The sequence below is a fragment of the Acartia tonsa genome, chromosome 13, assembly GCF_053477335.1.
Source record: "Acartia tonsa isolate MP-2025a chromosome 13, ASM5347733v1, whole genome shotgun sequence".
NCBI lineage: Eukaryota > Metazoa > Arthropoda > Copepoda > Calanoida > Acartiidae > Acartia > Acartia tonsa.
Genome location: NC_137272.1, coordinates 6,926,382 through 6,945,513, shown reverse-complemented (window position 1 = coordinate 6,945,513; position 19,132 = coordinate 6,926,382). Strand labels below are relative to the sequence as shown.

At 32.5% G+C, this 19,132-nt stretch overlaps 1 protein-coding gene across 1 annotated transcript; it reads right to left on the bottom strand.

Annotated features, from left to right (window-relative positions):
• Positions 1–2,371: 2,371 nt before the first annotated feature.
• LOC145304436 (uncharacterized) lies at positions 2,372–18,791 on the bottom strand. Its single transcript, XM_080146316.1, has 19 exons — positions 18,705–18,791; positions 18,522–18,616; positions 18,160–18,278; positions 17,496–17,545; positions 17,079–17,147; positions 16,615–16,705; positions 14,844–14,967; positions 11,538–11,598; positions 10,972–11,028; positions 10,677–10,737; positions 9,838–9,941; positions 9,307–9,386; positions 6,897–6,972; positions 5,699–5,812; positions 5,285–5,352; positions 4,609–4,670; positions 3,892–3,962; positions 3,168–3,312; positions 2,372–2,801 (listed from the first exon to the last, which is right to left on the bottom strand). The coding sequence occupies exons 1-18, from the start codon at positions 18,789–18,791 to the stop codon at positions 3,208–3,210; spliced, it is 1,494 nt and encodes a 497-aa protein (XP_080002442.1). The 3' UTR covers positions 2,372–2,801; positions 3,168–3,207.
• Between the last annotated feature and the right edge of the window lie 341 nt (positions 18,792–19,132).

The window sequence follows — 19,132 nt, the reverse complement described above, 5'->3', positions numbered from 1 at the left end:
CATTTATAATTGTCATACAGATTTGCATGATGATTCAAATAATATTTAGGTACGATTTAGGAAGCGTAGCAACTCTTTTTTAAATACAGATACCTATTACAACAAGGTACAATGTTATACACGAAGAATCTCTATAATCTAGTCCTAAAATTTAGGTTTGCCCTTAAACAGTATCCTGTATTTATGCAGTTTTGCAAAAAAAAATTACTTACAATTTTTTTGACTAATGCATTTATATTCTGCTTATTCAGTTATGACGCTCTACAAGTGTTAAAGTTCGTTTACCATTTCAAAGCTTCGCTTTTATGGATGTTGTCATCTTTGTTTTTATTTATTTCATATTGATAGTGCAATCAGTATAATTAAAAATCAATTTTTATCTTTTGACATAAATTTATCTTACAGCAAGAATTTATACTAAGGGCTCGGCAGCCGCAGCCACCATCAGCCAGGCGGCAAATCTTAAATTAAACGTCACTATTTTCAGCCGCCTTGCCAAGCGGCTTTTAAGCTGAAAAAGAGCTAGCAGTTAACTGTACCGATGTACGGACGGACAAACCCTGATTATGGAAAAGCTTCACGTTTAATACTCAATTAAACAGTTTATACAAAACTGAAGTAGTAGTAGCAAAAAAAATTTGACAATTTTGAATAATTCGAGACAAACTATTTTTCAAAAAAATATCCTAATATTTGCACTTGAAACGTTTAGGTTGAATGGTGCTAAGAACTAAGTGACAAGTGAGAAAATGATAAAATTTTTAAAAGTTGGTCTAATAATTTAAAATTGTCTAATTTGGTGAGAAATAGGAAAAAATTGGGTATATCCTATTTTAACCCCTTCAGGGGGGGGGGCTCTAACCATGCGGGGCTTATTCCAAACCCCGGCGGGGTAATACATTTAGCTAACCTAATCAACAGCTACTGTGAAAATACGAAGAAACCCGCTTGTTTCAAGAAGAAAACAGTCAATTTCTTTAATTTGGAAAGAAATATTAAAAAATGTTTATGTGATAGTTTTTAAAAATGCTTTGTAATTCCTAATTCAAAAAGTCCTCAAGACGACCTTTTTTCACACAAACTGGCTGGAAATTCGTTTTCCGCTTTGTATTTTAAAATGTGCTTTTTTCCATCCCCCACATGCCTTTTTAGTAATAATAACGTGTGTATCTTCAAGCAGGGAGTAAGGGAGGGGACAATGGGCAATTAATTCAATTTAAGAGGGTTCGCTGAAAAGCAATGAAAACCAGATTTATCAAGAAAATTTTACCCAAATTGTAAAGGGATCATGGTAACCTAATTTAGAACAAAATTAGTTCTAAGAAAAAAATCATTTACTTGAAAATTAAATTATCAACACATCACAATGTAGTAAACATTCTGTAATTAATCACTAGAAAAATCTTGTTTAGAACTACCCCAACCCTTCTGATATATTTAAACTGACCCCTAAATTCAAGCGGTTCTTAGATTATTTAATACATAAATATCACAGTAGAGTTTCTATACATGAAAAGACATTTTCTTGGGAAAAAATATTTGTTAAAACCAGCGATAAATAACAAACTTTTCTGTCTGCATATTTAAAACTAGCTCAGCTAGTTAGCGGGGCATTGATGTGCAAGTCCCCAAAATTAGTAAGAATCTGCTGTATTCGTGCACATTCCCTTTAAGCCAGTCCCCAAAGACTGAGACTCCTTAAAAATTGAATATTCGATCCATTGTCCCCTCCCTTACTCCCTGATCTTCAAGCCTATAACAGCCAGGAATATAGCTACTCTCAGATTTTGCTGATTACAAAAACAGTAAGTCTTTCTTTATTAAAACTGAACTTATACGTTTGGATTTAAGATATTTTATTTAAACATTTTGTCTCAATTATGATTATTAATTTATGTATATAATTTTAGGATTGAACTGTTTGAACACCTAGACCAATAAAGATGGGATATATCGGCAATTCTTCTGTTTGTTTACCAAAGCAAATCTTCTTTACAAGTAGCTACCAATGCGCGGTGTTCATAATCCGAAACCAGCGGGAGAAAGTAGTTTTTCTGCGGCAGTTTCACTTTGTACCTCATTACAGCATTCCAACAACGAAATTAATTCGAAAAAAATCACAAAACCAATAAACTTTTGTTGTCGTTTGGGGGGGGGGGGGGGGAGAGGCAACACTTAAATATTTAGTTTTATTTCGCTTGTTGGTTATACCTTATTCCTGCGTTTGGCCATCAATAAAAATAAAATTCCAAGAGAAGTTGACATTAAATTGCGAGAAGAAAAAATTAATTGCATTAAAAACGACGCACGCTACTAAATTTTGTTGTTGCGATTAGTAAATATTTGAATATAATGAATAAATAAGCAAGGATTTTAAAAAAAACTTTATTGAAATGAAACTAATATGTTGTTTAATTTAAATCACAGTCATGTATTACAAATGACACACACATCATTTTTTTAGCGTATATAATTAGGCACTTTAATTTAATTTCACCATTGAAAAGATATAAAAAATAATTTTACTAATAGATGTACTTTGTTAGATGAATAATTTATATAAAAAATGATTAATATATTTAAAAAGTTTCTTAAAGGCAAAAAATCACAAGGTAAATAAGAATAATAGTTTTATCAGAGAGAGAATGAGATGGGTCAATAGGCTATAAATAAATCATCCTCCGAAAATCTCTACACGGGGAAGGTTGAATAAGGAAAAAAGTAACAAACTTGGGGTGGATCAATTTATTGACTATTTTCCAATCACTGTCTCCCTCGTCTTTCTCCACAACTGCAGGGATCTAAAGGGATAAGACAATGGCCCATAAATTGATGAAATCCCAAAAGATGATACTCAAAATTGACCCTTATGTAGATGACAATTATTGGTTGAAATGTTTAACACTTAATTTAATGAACCAAGCAATCAAAATACATTAAAGTCTTCAAAGTTATTAACGTTGTGTAAACTACTAAGAAAACGCTATTGCAAAACTAGAGTAATGAACAGTCTAATGTCCCCTCCCTCCCTATCTTTTAGCAACTTTCAATGAATTTTGGTTGATTAATTTATTGAGCTGAGTGTTCAAACGTTTCAACCACTAATTTTGATCTACAAAAGGGGTAATTTTGTGTATTAACATAAGAAATGTACACCAATTATCTACCATTGTCCTATCCCTTTAGATCCCTGGCACATGTGTCTAATCACAAAGGAACTATGTCCTTGTTATGGGTGGAAATATCTTGACTAAAAAACGAACAAATCTGAGTTGCCCGTTGTTCTGTCATACCAGTCTTTTCTACCAGCGCCTGAAATAATTAGAATGAATAGGATTAAGTTGTACTTTTCAGGGAAGCTTATTAAATGTCGATGTACGGTTTTGTTGCCTAACAAAACTGGTTTTAATATTATAATTTAATTAATTTTAATATCTGCGAAAAGCTGTCTATAATACCTACGATGCGATAAATAACTATTTTTATCAAATAAAATGAAAAGTTTAAGTAACACATTTTAATATTTGTTTAGAAGATTATATAGTTCGTGAAAAAAAATCAACAAGTTTTGTTTTACTTTTATCTTTAAATTCAAAGTTCAAGTCCTTAAATTATCTATTTTAACAAGTTAACAATTAAAAAATGTCATTCCAGTATGGCTTAGAAACCGATTAATATCCGCTGGATTAGAACTCGTTCTAAGCTATACTGAATATTCAATTCAATTTTCTACGAATATAAAAATGTGCAATCATAATAACAAAATCAGTTTTGTTAGCCCATGCCTTCGGCAACTCTAGGCTATCCAATTTAACTCTCATCCAGGTGCCCTTAGAGGCCTTTAGGGGGCGTAGCCGCTAGTTTAAGAAATAAAAATAAATAAATATATACCTTAGGTGTTGCTAGAATTATACTTCTTAGCTTAGGAAAGCATGTACTTAGCTTCATAGCTAGGCTTAGACCTAAAATTATATCTTTTAATAAAAGCTAGGGATATAAAGGGATAAGACAATGGCCGCTAAATTAATTTACATCCCCAATGATGATACACAAAACTTTCCTTTCTGTAGCGTAAAATTAGTGGTTGAAACGTTTGAACACTCAACTTAAAGAACCAACCATTCAATATTTACCTTATTTAAAACTAGTGTCATGTTTTCGTTGCAAGCTATATTAAAATCAGCCGTTACCAAAAAAGCTGTAAAGGAGTACCATATCAGTTCAGCAGTTAGCGAGATCCTTTGGTAAACACAGACAGACAGAGATCTTATTACTTTATTATCCTTATACTAAAGTAACAGGATGTTTGTCTGTGTGTCTGTCTGTGTGTACCGAAGGATCTCGCTAACCGCTAAACCGATCGGGTTCTCCTTAACAGGGTAGATTCTCATATGTCCTGGGAAGGTTTTTAACTATTTTGGGGGAGGGTACTACCACCCTCCCAAAAGAAATGACAAAAAAATTGAAAATTTTCTTAAAATCTGGGAGACTTCAGCGTCAAATAATGTGGTATCGTACATAAAAAATTAACTTTAACAAACAAAAACATTTAAAGTGCCACTAGAGGCCTCTAGGGGCGTAGCCGCTAGTAATGAATAAAGTGCTTACCTACTCCTGGTACGTTTTGAAGGAACTTTACCATGTCCTCCTGGCTTAAACTTAATCGTCCCCTAAAAAATTATACACCTTATACACCTAGGTTTTAAAACTATTAATATATTCATTTATAGCATCGTATTGTAAGCAGCTTTCCGTGAATATAAAAATGTACTATTATAAGATTAAACCAAGTTTTGTTAGTCTCGAGATGCCGAAGGCAAGGGCTTCCACCCCCCCCCCTAACAACGCCACATCAGGCTGCTAACTTTTAAAAACTCGACGATGGAATCACCTGAAGAGATATCAACATGTTAGCGGTTCTTGGTGTGACCTTCAGTGGCTACACAAACAAACCTCCCCCCCCCCCCCCTATTTTCTCAGCTTCTAACAGAGCTAGAGAGCTAAGAGAATTGTGCATGTCTCCTGTTTGATAATTAATTTCGGACTTTAGGTGAGGCAAAGTCATTTTTCGCTGTTATTTAACAACCTTTGTTTTTTGGTCCTTTTTCACTTAAAAACTTTAAACAGCTGTAATTTTCTTATTTTTGAAGCAAGAAGAGCAATTTGTTGTAAATTGTTAGGTAATCTTTATGTAAACTTTATGTTAGAAATTTTAAAATATAAATTTCGGCAGCGGCAGCTGTTCTTGGCAGTTGGAAAATATGTTCCATGGAAAGTAATTTACCTTGGCAGGCCGAGACCCTTTTTATTTTCCCTGTAGACTAGATCTGCTAACAAGGTCCCTGTATGCTCCTGAATACAACAAAATTGTGATATATCAGGGATCTAAAGGGATAAGACAATGGCCGATAAATTGACGTACTTCCCCAATGATGATACACAAAATTACCTCTTCTATAGCGTAAAATTAGTGGTTAAAACGTTTGAACACTCAACTTCATGAATAAATCAATCAAATCTCCAATGTGGTTAGGCCAACGAATAAGAAAACGTTATAATAAAAATTTGGAGACTACTGTAATAAACAGTCCATATTCCCCTCTCTCTTTGAAGAATAAACTATATGTAGATGATTTGAACTAAATCTTCCTGTAACCGACTATTTAAATGTAAACTGTTCTAAATGCCTAATAAATACCTTTCCAATGCTGTAAAGCACATTTAGCTTTGTAGATGCGGCTAGTTGGGCTAATGTTAGTAGGTGGATTTTTGACGGGGGTTTTCCAGATCCCCCGGCTCCTCCTAACTTCTCCTAAAAGATTTAAAATAAAAATAAAATCTAATTCAAATGATATTTTAGATTTAGTGCAATTCACAGTAAAATTTTCTTTGTAACGATTATCTCCAAAAACTATTAACTTTATAGGCTGCTAGCTGTCAAATGGCTGAACGTACATGTCATACCTGCACACTGTTTTAAGGAGGCCTATAAATAATCTGGAATAGCCAGGATCCATTGATGCACAGGGAAAGCTTCACTAAAGAAATAACGCGTTTTTTCGATATTTTATGAGCAATGTGAGATAACTGTGCAATTTTGATATGAATGCTACAGATTATTTGTAGGCCTTCTTTTGTAATAAAATTTTTTAACGCAGATTACTGAATATAATTAGAAGTGATAAATAATTTACCTCCATTTATAATAATTCTTTCTAATTTTTTTTGTATTAGTGCTCTGCCTGTTGAAAACACGCATGCCTTACTTATCCTTCTCCACAATGAAAGTAATTTTATGGAAACAAGTATCTGCAGTCACAAATTCCTACCTTATTCTTCTCCACAATAAATGCAATTTTATGAAACAAGTCTCTGAAGTCACAAATTCCTACCTTATCCTTCTCCACAATAAATGCAATTTTATGAAACAAGTCTCTGAAGTCACAATTTCTTACCTTATCCTTCTCCACAATAAATGCAATTTTATGAAACAAGTCTCTGAAGTCACAAATTCCTACCTTATCCTTCTCCACAATAAATGCAATTTTATGAAACAAGTATCTGCTGTCACAAATTCTTACCTTATCCTTCTCCACAATGAATGTAATTTTATGAAACAAGTCTCTGAAGTCACAATTTATTACCTTATCCTTCTCCACAATAAATGCATTTTTATGAAACAAGTCTCTGCAATTACTAATTCTCACCTTATCCTTCTCCACAATGAATGCAATTTTATGAAACAAGTCTCTGCAATCACAATTTCTTACCTTATCCTTCTCCACAATAAATGTAATTTTTTCAAACAAGACTCTGCAATCATAAATTCTTACCTTATCCTTCTCCATGATAAATGCAATTTTTTGAAACAAGTCTCTGTAGTCACAAATTCCTACCTTATCCTTCTCCACAATAAATGCAATTTTATCAAACAAGTCTCTGCAGTCACAAATTCTTTCCTCCAATTGTTTTCTAAAAAAATAAAAATATTAAAGAGATTACATGTACTAAAATGTCTGTCTGACTTTATGTAAGTCTGCTAAAATCTTGCATACAGTTGGACTGCTAGTTTTATAATTTTCCTGTAGGTTTTTTATTGGTACAAAAAATGTTTAGGGCCATTAAGTGGAAGGATGCAAAATTTGCAGTCTTAAAGAAGATAAAGTATGGCATTGAAAACCTTAAATATATCTTAGAAAATTGAAGAAAAGTCGCATTTGCGCATTAAAAACCTTATAGCCAACTTAGATTGTACGATTGTCCAGTCTAGACAAAACTGAAATAATTCTTTTTTAAAAAGAAAATATATCGAATGTGCCAATATCATTATTTATACTTCTTAGTTTTTTTAATATATTCATGTTTGAATTTAATTTTGTACGTGGATTTGCACATTATATAAAGTTTCAATCAATTGTGAAATGCTAGTCTGTATGGCTTTCAGTCAGTGTTGCGGATCCGCATTGATTGTATGCGAATCCGGATCCTCCAAATTTGGTCAGTGCAGATCCGGATCCTACCAGATCTGGTTCCGGATCCTTGACAATAAAAATAAAATCACCAAATTTTTTTTAAAAATATTTATTCTTTAATCTCGAATACAATGTGAGAGAGAAGAGTGTGGGAGTGAATCAGCTGATCTAAACAAGGTTACCAGATATTTCAAAATTTGTAAGTGACTATTTTATGTAAAGAACCACGTACATCTTAATTTTGGAACATTTATTTTCTCTTAAAAGCATAGAATAGTTAATATTATAGGTTTTTTTTAGTTTATTTTTTGTGTAGATTGAATATTTGAAGCCAGATTTAATAGAGGATTTGTAGTTTTTGAGATATTTGACCTATTAAGAAGCCCCTTATTAAAAAAATATAAATACCAAGAAAGCCACTAAAAATAATACCAAGAATATAGGCTTGATGTAAAAATTATAAAGTTAATGGTATCAATTAAAGAAATAATAGTTATAATTTGGTTTACTTTACAATAAGCTTTTGCTACCTGATATTGGGTTTAAACATCCTTAATATCAGAATTACAGTAAAATATAAGTCTAATAACAGTTCATCAGTACAAAACTTTTTGAGAAACAGCATAAGCCACCCCTTTTTTCTATAATCTCCAATATTCCTATTGATCTCCTCTCTTTCTCCTTCTACACCATATATGAAAAAATGGCATACCTTGCCTATGTCTAAGTATGGAAAGGATGTTCAAGATTAAAGTCACCCCAAGTATTTAAAGGGCAGGCCTCTTTCCTTTAAGGGTTCTCAGTATTGTTCATATAAATTCAACTATTTTTCTACACTAGACCTAACAATCTGCCTCAAATTGTAAAATAAGCTCCTATTTTGTGAGTTTACATGCCTCATAGATGCAATACAGACTTGAGTTGTGCCACTTTTCTATATATGATGCATTGAAAGTTCTCAACATCCTTTCCATACTGAGACATAGGCAAGGTATGCCATTTTTTTTGTATATGGTGTAGAAGGAGAAAGAGAGGAGATCAATAGGAATATTGGAGATTCAAGAAAAAAGGGGTGACTTATGCCGTTTCTCAAAAAGTTTTGTACTGATTAACTGTTATTAGACTTATATTTTACTGTAATTCTGATATTGAGGATGTTTAAACCCAATATTAGGTAGCAAAAGCTTAATGTAAAGTAAACCAAATTATAACTATTATTTCTTTAATTGATACCATTAACTTTATAATTTTTACATCAAGCCTATATTCTTGGTATTATTTTTAGTGGCTTTCTTGGTATTAATATTTTTTTATTAAGGGGCTTCTTAATAGGTCAAATATCTCAAAAACTACAAATCCTCTATTTAATCTGGCTTCAAATATCGAATCTACACAAAAAATAAACTAAAAAAAAACTATAATATTAACTATTCTATGCTTTTAAGAGAAAATAAATGTTCCAAAATTAAGATGTACGTGGTTCTTTAGGTAGATTTTTCCATAAATTTATACCCCAGGATCCGGATCCTTATCCGCAACACTGCTTTCAGTAAATTATTAAAAATGCATTTATTTTAGTAATATATCTGGACATTTTTGTAATGATGCAATTTTACTGAAATCCATAATGACTATTGGGACGTTCAAAAGTTCCAATTTTATTTCAGACTAGCCAGGCAGAATCGTCTACCTGGATTCTATTCTAACTATTTAACTTCTTTGTGCATTTTCTTTGAATTTTCTGCCTAAATCTAGTTTTTTGACCTTTCATCTAGAACTCTAGTGTTGAATTGATTGTCCATTGTCCCATCCATGTATCCCTGGTTATTCTAACCTGTATGTTCCTAGGTTAAAATCTGCCTCTGAAATTCTGATGGCGCACATCCTTGTTGATATTATAAAGGGGATATTCGTCTAAAAATAAATATCAAGATAATTATAGTTCCTATTTAGGACATTTAAGATTTTTTTTCCCAAAAAGTTTTACCTATAAAAAAAGAGTGAAATTTCTCTTACTATGGAAAAAATATTTTTTCATACAAAGAATACCTAGGCATATATTTAAAAAAATATTTGTGCATGATCATTAGGTATTACATTTATGAACTATAACTTCTATGACATACTGTAAATAAATCAATATTTCATAGGTTTTTAGAAGCTTAGAAATCACTTACCTTCGACCTTTTTTTTTAGGTGCAATTTTGACAAACTTCCCAAGACCCTAGGTTAGCGCCCACCTAGGACCTGGTAGACTTTTCCAAGAAATTACCGCCTTTACCCCGCCTTACCCTAGACAGCTTTCCGCGGATGTCAAAATAAAAAAATTATGTGTAATGCTAGCCATACTGGAAATAAAAAATACCTGTCTCATGATAACATTAACTTTGTGAATATGTTTCAGATTTGAAATTATTGTTGGAATCTTGTTGATTTCTGTAGATGCAATTATCATACTCGGATACTCCTGTTTTCATCAGTATTTTAGATTATTCTTTTACAGGGATCTAAAGGGATAAGCCAATGGCTGATAAACTAATGTACATCCCAAATCATGACACAAAATTATCCCTTCTGTAGATTAAAATTAGTGGTTGAAACGTTTGAATACTCAACTTAATAAACTGACCAATCAGGATTCACTTGAGTAACCAAAGTCAACAAAAAAGAAAACATTGTTATAAAACATTGGGAACTTGCATAAACTGCTCATTTTTTCCTCTCACACTGCTATATAGTAGAGAAGTATAATTTTAAATGTCCATCTGAAACGTTTTGGTATAAATTTGACTTTCTCGGCTGTTAACTAAGATAAATGCCTAAATTTTTGTGTGAAGATTCTTATGAGCAATAAGCATCCAATCAATAATTCATTTGATCCGTCGAGTCGGTAATGCTATCAGACTTCTCTGGAATTTAAAGGAGATGTAAACGTTATTATTAGGCCTAACTTAAACCAGAGGGAGAGGGGGGGAGGGGTTACTCTGGAACTATTGAAGTAATCAAAAGCTGACTTTAGACTTAAGTATCTTAAAAACCTTCTTTAAATTACAGCTCTTATTGTTTATTGAGGCGCAGAAATAATAATTTACATTCTTTAGGTTCCATACAATACCAATATGTCTAGGTATAAAGTATATAAAGCTTAGTAAAGCTCAAGGGCAGGTTTAGGGCTGTATTTTCACTAGTAATCTAAATGTTCCTTGATTTTTGATGCAGAATTTGAGACATCAGGTCTCACACAATAATAATCATCAGTATTCCTGTAATTATGACCTTCATTTCAGGGATCTAAAAAGACAAGACAATGGCCGATAAATAAATGTAAATCGCCGCGCCTATGTACAAAAATACTGTAGACAAAAATTAGCAGTTGAAATGTTTGAACACTCAATTAAATGAATCAACCAATCAAATTATTTAAAGTCCCCAATGTGGTTAGGGAAAATAAAAAATCGTTATTAAAAACTTTGGGGACAATAAAATGTTGGTCATTCCTATTGGCGACTCTGGAAGTGCCAGGTAAAGCAGCTACTGGAGGTGTCTGCAGGATTCTGTACCAACAAATATTCATTATTGTATTCCATTTTATCAGACAAAAAGGATCAAAGAGAAAACGAAGTAGCAGGGTTTTCACAGTAGCCTTTGATGGATAATTTTAGGTTAGGTAAATGTTAATGATTTCTCCGCAGGGTTAGGAAAAGGGGTGAGAGCCCCCCCGCTGGAGCTAGAAATGGGAAAAAAACTACTGTGAAAATATGACGAAACCCGCTACTTCGTTTTCTTTCCAAGATCCGAAAAAATATTAATTTTTTAGAGTCAACAAGAATAGTTTTTAAACAGGCATAAAAAGCAAAAAGATGTAATATACATAATATTTTATACTTAAATTTGATTTTATAGAACAAAATCAAGACTCGATTTTCTTTTTTGTTTAGAACTGGTTTATTTTAACCAAATAATCTTCACATAGCAAAAAACTTTGGTTATAAAGCCCGAATATCATTAACTTAACCATTATAATGTTAGACTAATATAATAGAAATATTTTAATAGATTTTTCCTTTTGGATGTTGCAGGTCCCAATGCCACGGGAGGCGTGCATAACGCTGTTCTGCTCTTGTTTCTAAAAAGGAAACCATCTCTTAAATTATAACCAATAGAGAACCCCCCCTTACAATTACAAAATCCTCGATTTTACTTAAAGTAAACACAGGGGTGTATATTCTACAAATTTGACCCTGCTAAAAGGGGGGGGGGGGGAATAAAAAATATGTGGTTAGGGGAAAAAATGGTGAAAAAAAATGAAGGAATATGTGGGAAAAGTATATTAAAAAAATAATAATTTTGCTGCAGGGGGAAAAAATTAATCTTGTGCAGAATATACAGTACCCCTTAAGTGTCATGGAAAGTAGCCTCACCAGTAGGTGGTAATTGAAAGGATATTAAATTCTTTTATCACATTTAATGTGAGAATGTTGCTATTATCATATTCAAAATAAATGCTGTAATAAGCTTTAAAATATTTAAACACTAGTCTCTCATTGGACACAAAATGACGTCCAATAAGAAAAAGGAATAAAAATATTGGAAAGAAAATTATTTTATTTCAAAATTAATTCCTGGCATTTTGGAATAAAAAATATATGGGAAAGAAAATTATTTATTTCAAATTTATTTCTGGTCTTGAAATAATATTCATTATTTTATTTTAATTCGAGTGTCAACCAATAAGAAATAGGCATGCTGTTTTAAAAGTTTGGAATAAAAATTATTATTTTTTGTCAATTCCTTTTTTCAGAGTATAAAATGAGAATAAATTTTCCAACATCATTATTGATTTCTAATTTAACATTTCATACAGTGGGTAATATTTATTTCAACATTTTTTGTCATTCAAAATCAAGTGTCACAAAAATAATAATATTTAACATAAAAAAGAAATTTTTAAAATAATTTTGTTTTCTTTATTTGTTGAAGATTTAAGCCCAAGCTTTTTCTGAGGGGGGAGACCCCCCTCAACCCCCCCTCTCCTGAGGGGGGAAACCCCCCTCGACCCCCCCCCCTGACGCTCTCTTCTTTAAATCTTTCATTATTTCTGTAATTTATTCTAACTATCTTATAAATTTCAAAACATGAGATAAAAAGGAAATAATTTGCTGTACATTATTAAAAAATTAAAAAATTGTAAAAAAATTTCCAGCATGATTTTTAATTTTAAATACAAGAATATTTTTTCCTATATGATATGTTAAATTTAAATACAGGAATAATTTTGTACTGTGGAATTGAAGAAATAAATGCTGTACATTAGAGTGGCTTGATTTTCAATGATTTTCTAATTTTAAATGTGCTACATACACTTTCTGTCTGAACATCATATAAGAGACCAAAAAATGAAAAGAAAATATTTTGAATAATGGGGAGGCTCGCTGATGCATGTAAACTTTTAGAAAGACACTTGTGGGGAGAATTTTTTTTTTTTTTTTTGGGGGGGGGGGCTAATTATTTTTCTTTCAAAGTATAGCTTTATGCACCTTCCCAATTTTGTCTTGAAGAGTAGAATAAGAATAAAAAATCTGTTTTTAAAACTATTGATCCTAGCAAGAAAAATCCATAAATAAATTTAAAAACCAAGAGATTTTACATTTAATTTAAGATTTTTCAAGCTTGGATGAATATTTTTAAAACCAATTTGATATTCTTATATTAATCAACAAGACAAATTCAAAAAGATGCATAAAGCAATACTTTGAAAGAAAAAAAGTTTCACCTCCAGAATAAACTTCTAAATTTTTTTATGCATGGAAACACCTTTCCCCCATTTCCCCTCAAGGACAAAATTAATTTTTTATATTTAGGTTTCTTATATGAAGTTTAAACTGTAGATGTTGATTACAAATTCAATGTCCAAAATTGATCCACTCTACTGTACATTGTTATAATTTAATATTTGATGTGGGTATAAACATTAGACATAGATGGTCAATCTGACCCCATTTTTTTCTTAAAAAGAAACCTTTCTTCACTTTTTGTTGTATATGAAATACAGCCCTATAGGCAACATTATTTGCAACTAAATTTTGCAATGATATAATTTTTAGAAAGATAACTTTATTATAAGAAATTAAGTTATTTATAACTAACTTATTATATGTTGTGTCATACGCTTCACATTATATGATGGAAGAAATATTTTCTTCAAATATTTCACCCAAGGAAAGCTTTAACCTAAGATATTCAACAATTTATAGCTGATACATAATGTAAACAAAATTCCCTTGTGCTGTCTCTAGGTTATCTCTATTGTATAAATGAACGTACAAAAGAGGAGGAGAGAGAGAAGGAAATAGACAGAAAAGTGAGGGAGGGGGGAGGGGGAAGAAATATAGAGAAAAATAGACAGAGATATTTATTGTTCACCCTTTGATGATGTAAATTTTTTGATAGACTTTTTTGAATTTAAGAAAAAGATAGAGAATGAGACAAAACCAAGTATCATATTTTATTAATATTGCTTATACAAGAAAGGTCATTCAAAATTATTTCACCAATATTAAGGTCAAGTGACAAAAATTTTAATTTCCACCTACTTCGCCCCCAGAGGGGGCAATAGTAGAAGGAAAATTCAAATTTTGATCACATGACCAAAATTGTTGAAATAATTTTAATATCCTTTCTAGCATTCACAATATTACGAAAATATGATAAATAACTAATACCATTTAGACATTTTTTCTACATGCGAGAAATAAATATTATTATTTCATAATTGTCATCTTTAAACGCAAAAGCATAATGTTAAAGGAGGAAACTTAATTTCGTAATGAAATCAAATATTATTATCTATTTTTCAACACAAATTTCGCGTTATTTCCCACAAAAATAGCAAAATTTATCTACACTCTATATAGATAATGATATTTGTTTTGATAATTTTTATATTTATTGTTGACTCAGCAAAAAAATATGTGGAGTGCGGTATGTTTTGCTTTAATAGAAAAGCCAATATTTAATTTACATTTTTCTGACTTTCTGGTACGTAAATGAATAGGGACTTCAAAGACAAAGGATATGCAATCAAAGAGTTGGTTATCCAAGGGCGAATGGACGCTTTATATGGCAATTAAGACGCGAAATATGTTGAAGGTGCGTGGAAATGTCTAGAACCCTAAGCGACACCAAGCCCCCTAGAGGTAATTATTAGAAATTATTGTTTATAGTCCCTTGCGGGGAGGGCCAATTGCCTAACTCCACGGGGCAATCAATTAACCAAACCTGAAATAACCCATCAGAAGCTTCTGTGAAAATACGTCGAAACGCCCCTTAAGGGGCGATATCACGAAAGAGACTATACCCTATATTCTTTACCTATTATCAGTTGAATGTATGGACTGATCAATCTGATTTCTGAGAATGTCTCTGTGCATAGATTCATCATGAGAAGTGTCATCATCTGCCATTACTACGCGTCTTCTCTTCCTTGTTTTCTCTACTAAAAAAAAACAAGAATGTCATAAGAATCTACACTAAAAAAATCAGCTGTCTATATTTAAAAGAAGCCAAGAAACACATTTCTCCCAAAGCGTTACGGACGGACTGACTGAACTGTACACATTAATTCATCATGAGATGAAAACAATAATAGTTTTCATGAGAACTGCTGCCTTTTTAAACTTAAACAATATGGTTTTTGTCTTTTTAAGCATGACCGACAGACAGCCGGACAAAACAATGTATAGAGCAGATGCACATAAACAATAGGAATCTTCACTAAAAATTTCAGCTGTCTATCTTCAATTGCAGCCAAGAAACACATTTCCCCCATAGCGTTACGGACGGACTGACGGACAGACAAATGCACATATAGATTTATCATGAGGTGTGTCTTTATCTGCCATTAATACGCATCTTCTCTTTCTTGTTTTCAATACTATACGAAAACAAGAAATGTTTTCATGAAGACTAATGGTTTTTGTCTTTTTAAGCATGACCGACAGACAAACGGAGAAAACAATGTATAGAGCAGATGCAAATAAATAATAGGAATCTTCACTAAAAATTTCAGCTGTCTATCTTCAATAGCAGCCAAGAAACACATTTCCCCCATAGCGTTACGGACGGACTGACAGATCTGCCTTTATCAATAATACAAAGTAGGACGATGTCTGTCTGTCTGTCTGCCTGTCTGTCCGTCCGTCCGTCTGAAGCTTAAGATCTTGGTAACCACTGAACCGATCGGATTCTACTTTTGAATGTATATATTGGTCCTGTGGTGGTTTTAAGCTATTTTCTTGGGGGGTGGGACACCCCCCCCCAAAAAACAAAAAAATCCCCTCCCAATTTTTTTTTACCTTTTTGTTATTGTTTTTTTGGTTATTTTTTTATTTTTTTTCATTTATTAATTTTTTTTTGTACCTAAAAGATTTCCTTGGTCCTTTTTTGCTGAAGATTTCCTTGGTCCTTTTACGAATTTCGCTTTAATTTTTATTTTGATCACCTCTTGGGGCAAAGCCACTAGAGGCTAGGGGCGAAGCCGCTAGTATAGTTATATAGTGCTATATTTTTCAGGGATCTAAAGGGATAGGACCAATAATTTCATTCATATCCCCAATGATTTCTGTAAGACTAAAATTACTGGTTAACAAGTTTAGGCACTGCTAGTTTGAACCAACCAAAAATATTTATTAATGGAACCCAAAGTTTCAGACCAACGAAAGAACAGTATTTATAAAAGTTTGGGTACCAGCACAATTATTTTGTCTTTTCCCTATGTATTAATTTAAAGATCTAGTAAGATTAGGACTGTCCGTTAGTCAGTCCGTAACGGGGAAATGTGATTTTCTCGGCTGCTATTAAAGATAGAGAGATGATTTTTTTAGTTTGGATTTTTATGACATGATGCGCATCTAATCTATACATTGTTTTGTCCGTCTGTCTGTCGTTCAGGCTTCAAAAGATGTAAACGCTATTTTTGTAAGTTTCAAGATTTTCTAGGAGTCTTTGCATATTATCTTTTTTTGTTATGAGAACTGAACATCTGCGCTATAATTCTCTGTCTATTTCATGATTTTATTGTGATTTGCTATTTATGGATGTCGTTGTCCTTGTTTAGTTTCAACTAACTATTAAAGTAAATTACCTTTCTTTTCTGAAACTTGATTGTTCTTGTTTCTTCTAGATTTTTTAGATGCTGCAGCTTCTAAAATATCCAATGTATCTGGTTCACTCTGGGCAAAAACTAACATTTGTTCCGAAAGATCTCGTTAACTGCTAATAAACCACTATGGTTCTCTTTTAAAGGGTAGCTTCTCATAGGTCCTGGGAAGGTGAGGGTACCACTACCCTCCCAAGAGAATAATTAGCCACTTTCCCCCTAATATTAAAATTAAAAATGGTAAGGGGGGGTTGTTGACGACACCCCCCCTTCTAATTTTTTAATTTTTTTTACTTTTTCTTTTTTAAATCTAAAATAAAAAATTGGGTTAGCGAATTAAACTTATTCCCCTCATGTGCCCCAAAAAGGCCACTAGGGGCGTAGCCTTTATTTGTTGATGTTCTACTTATGGACAATCATGCTCTGTAATTGTATGAATGTTATTCCTGATATTCAATTTCATCCGAGTCTACACAGAATGAATCTTCCTCGTAACTTTCGTCATCAGGTTCAGGCGCCTACAAAATTGGTATACAATTATTCAGCCAGGGATCAAAATGGGATAAGACAATGGCCGATAAAATGATGTACATTTCCAATTATGATACACAAAATTACCTCTTCTGTACATTAAAGTTAGTGGTTGAAACGTCTAAACTGAACTTAATGAATCGACCAGTTTAAATTTACTGAAGTCCTAAAAGTTGTTAAGCCAACGAATAAGAAAACGTTAGGTATTATAAAAATTGGAGACTAGTGTAATAAACAGCCCAATGTTCCCTCTCTCTTTCTGCTAATTGGACTTTTTAAAGTAGTAAAACTACTCTATAATTGGAAATGCAGTGCAGATTATTTATTATATTTACCTGAGAATAAATGTCGTCTGTGATTGGAGCAAGTTTTCTTTGTAATAATCCTTTATACAATTCATATTGAAACATTTTTATTTTCATTCGAGCTTTCAATCTTTTCTACTAAAGTATTAAGATGTTTTTTTATATAATATAGTCTGGCAGTTATTTAATTATTAATTAATACGGCGAATATCAACCCCATCCCCCCCCCCCCCTTTTCATAATCATTATTAGGATGTGTAAAGCGAAGCTAACTAACAGCTGAACCAATATGGTTCTCTTTTCTTAATTTTAATGTTATAGTAGCTAAATGTGTTTTTTTTTCTACTTATTACTTTTCCTTACATCTCATGGCCCTTTAAACCTAGATGCTTGGGGTGAAACAAGTTACCTACAAGAAATAAAAGGCTATGCTTTATTTCAAAGTTATTTATCGCATCGTATTATTAACAGCTCTCCGCTGATATAAAAATGTACAATTATAAGGTTAAAACCAGTTTAGATGCCGCAGGCACTGACTAACAGAGCTGATTTTAATCTTATTTATTTTTATATTCGTAAAAAACTGGACATAATACTAAACGATACATGATTTTTCAGTGTGGCTGAGAACCGGTTCTTAACAACCGTATATTAATCTGTTTCTAAGCCATACTGGAGAACTGTTTCAACATGCCTGGACGTTTAAACTGTGGACTCTTGACAGATCTAAGATACATGGCAGTATCAACAGTCTGACTGGCATCGTCTACAAAACTCTCATCATACTTTTCTTGTTCACCACTCTCCTCATCACTAAATATAACAGGATTAGAGTTAGTCCGAATATCCGGCCGGATACCGGATGTCCAGAATCAACAGTCTGACTGGCATCGTCTACAAAGCTCTCATCATAATGTTCTTGTTCACCACTCTCCTCATCACTAAATATAACAAGGATTATAAAGGTTGGGCCGAATATCCGGTAATCTTCCCGATATTCGTAAAGTACATCAATTTATCGGTGATTGTCTTATCCCTTTAGATCCCTGATAATACCTGTGAGCATCTGAGCCCTCATCACTGCCAGAAAGTTGAGCTTCATAATCCAAGAATTGAGCTCCGGCTCCGCCTTTTCTTCCTTTGCCCTTGTCCTGCAACAAAAACAAATGGATATCATTACAATAAAGTAAAAGAATATCTCTGTCTGTTTGTTTGTTTGTACCGAAGGATCTTACTAACCACTGAACCGTTATGATTCTCATAATCTAAGAACAGGGCTCCCACTCCTTTGCCATTGTCCTGTACCAAAATGAAAGGGATAATCATTATACTAAAGTAACAGGATGTCTGTCTACTTGTAACAAGGGATCTCTAGGGACGCATAAGATAGTTTAATGTAAGTTTCTACAATTACTGTATAAGACGTTCGGACAGTCAACCAACCACTCAATAAAGGTCAAACTTTTATTATGATATGTTTTCAATATTTTTTTTACGGAATAATACACGGCAGCGATGTTGAAAAGAGACTATCCAAGGAAAAACACACAGCTCAATTTGTAGGAATATATTTCGATTAAATCACATCTAATCCTTGTCAACCTTCTATTATTCTTTACTGTATTTTTTTTTACCTGTTTCTTGCTGACTCTGGCAGGTTGGATAAA

Bases quoted from the DNA above. Each gene is read 5' to 3' on its own strand.
- LOC145304436 (XM_080146316.1), bottom strand. From the start codon at position 18,791: ATGATTATCCCTTTCATTTTGGTACAGGACAATGGCAAAGGAGTGGGA. The intron at 18,617-18,704 runs GTTAGTAAGATC...TTTTTGTTGCAG, and splicing joins AGAATCATAACGGTTCAGTG to GACAAGGGCAAAGGAAGAAA. The intron at 17,148-17,495 runs GTAAATATAATA...CCAATTTTGTAG, and splicing joins CAGACGACATTTATTCTCAG to GCGCCTGAACCTGATGACGA.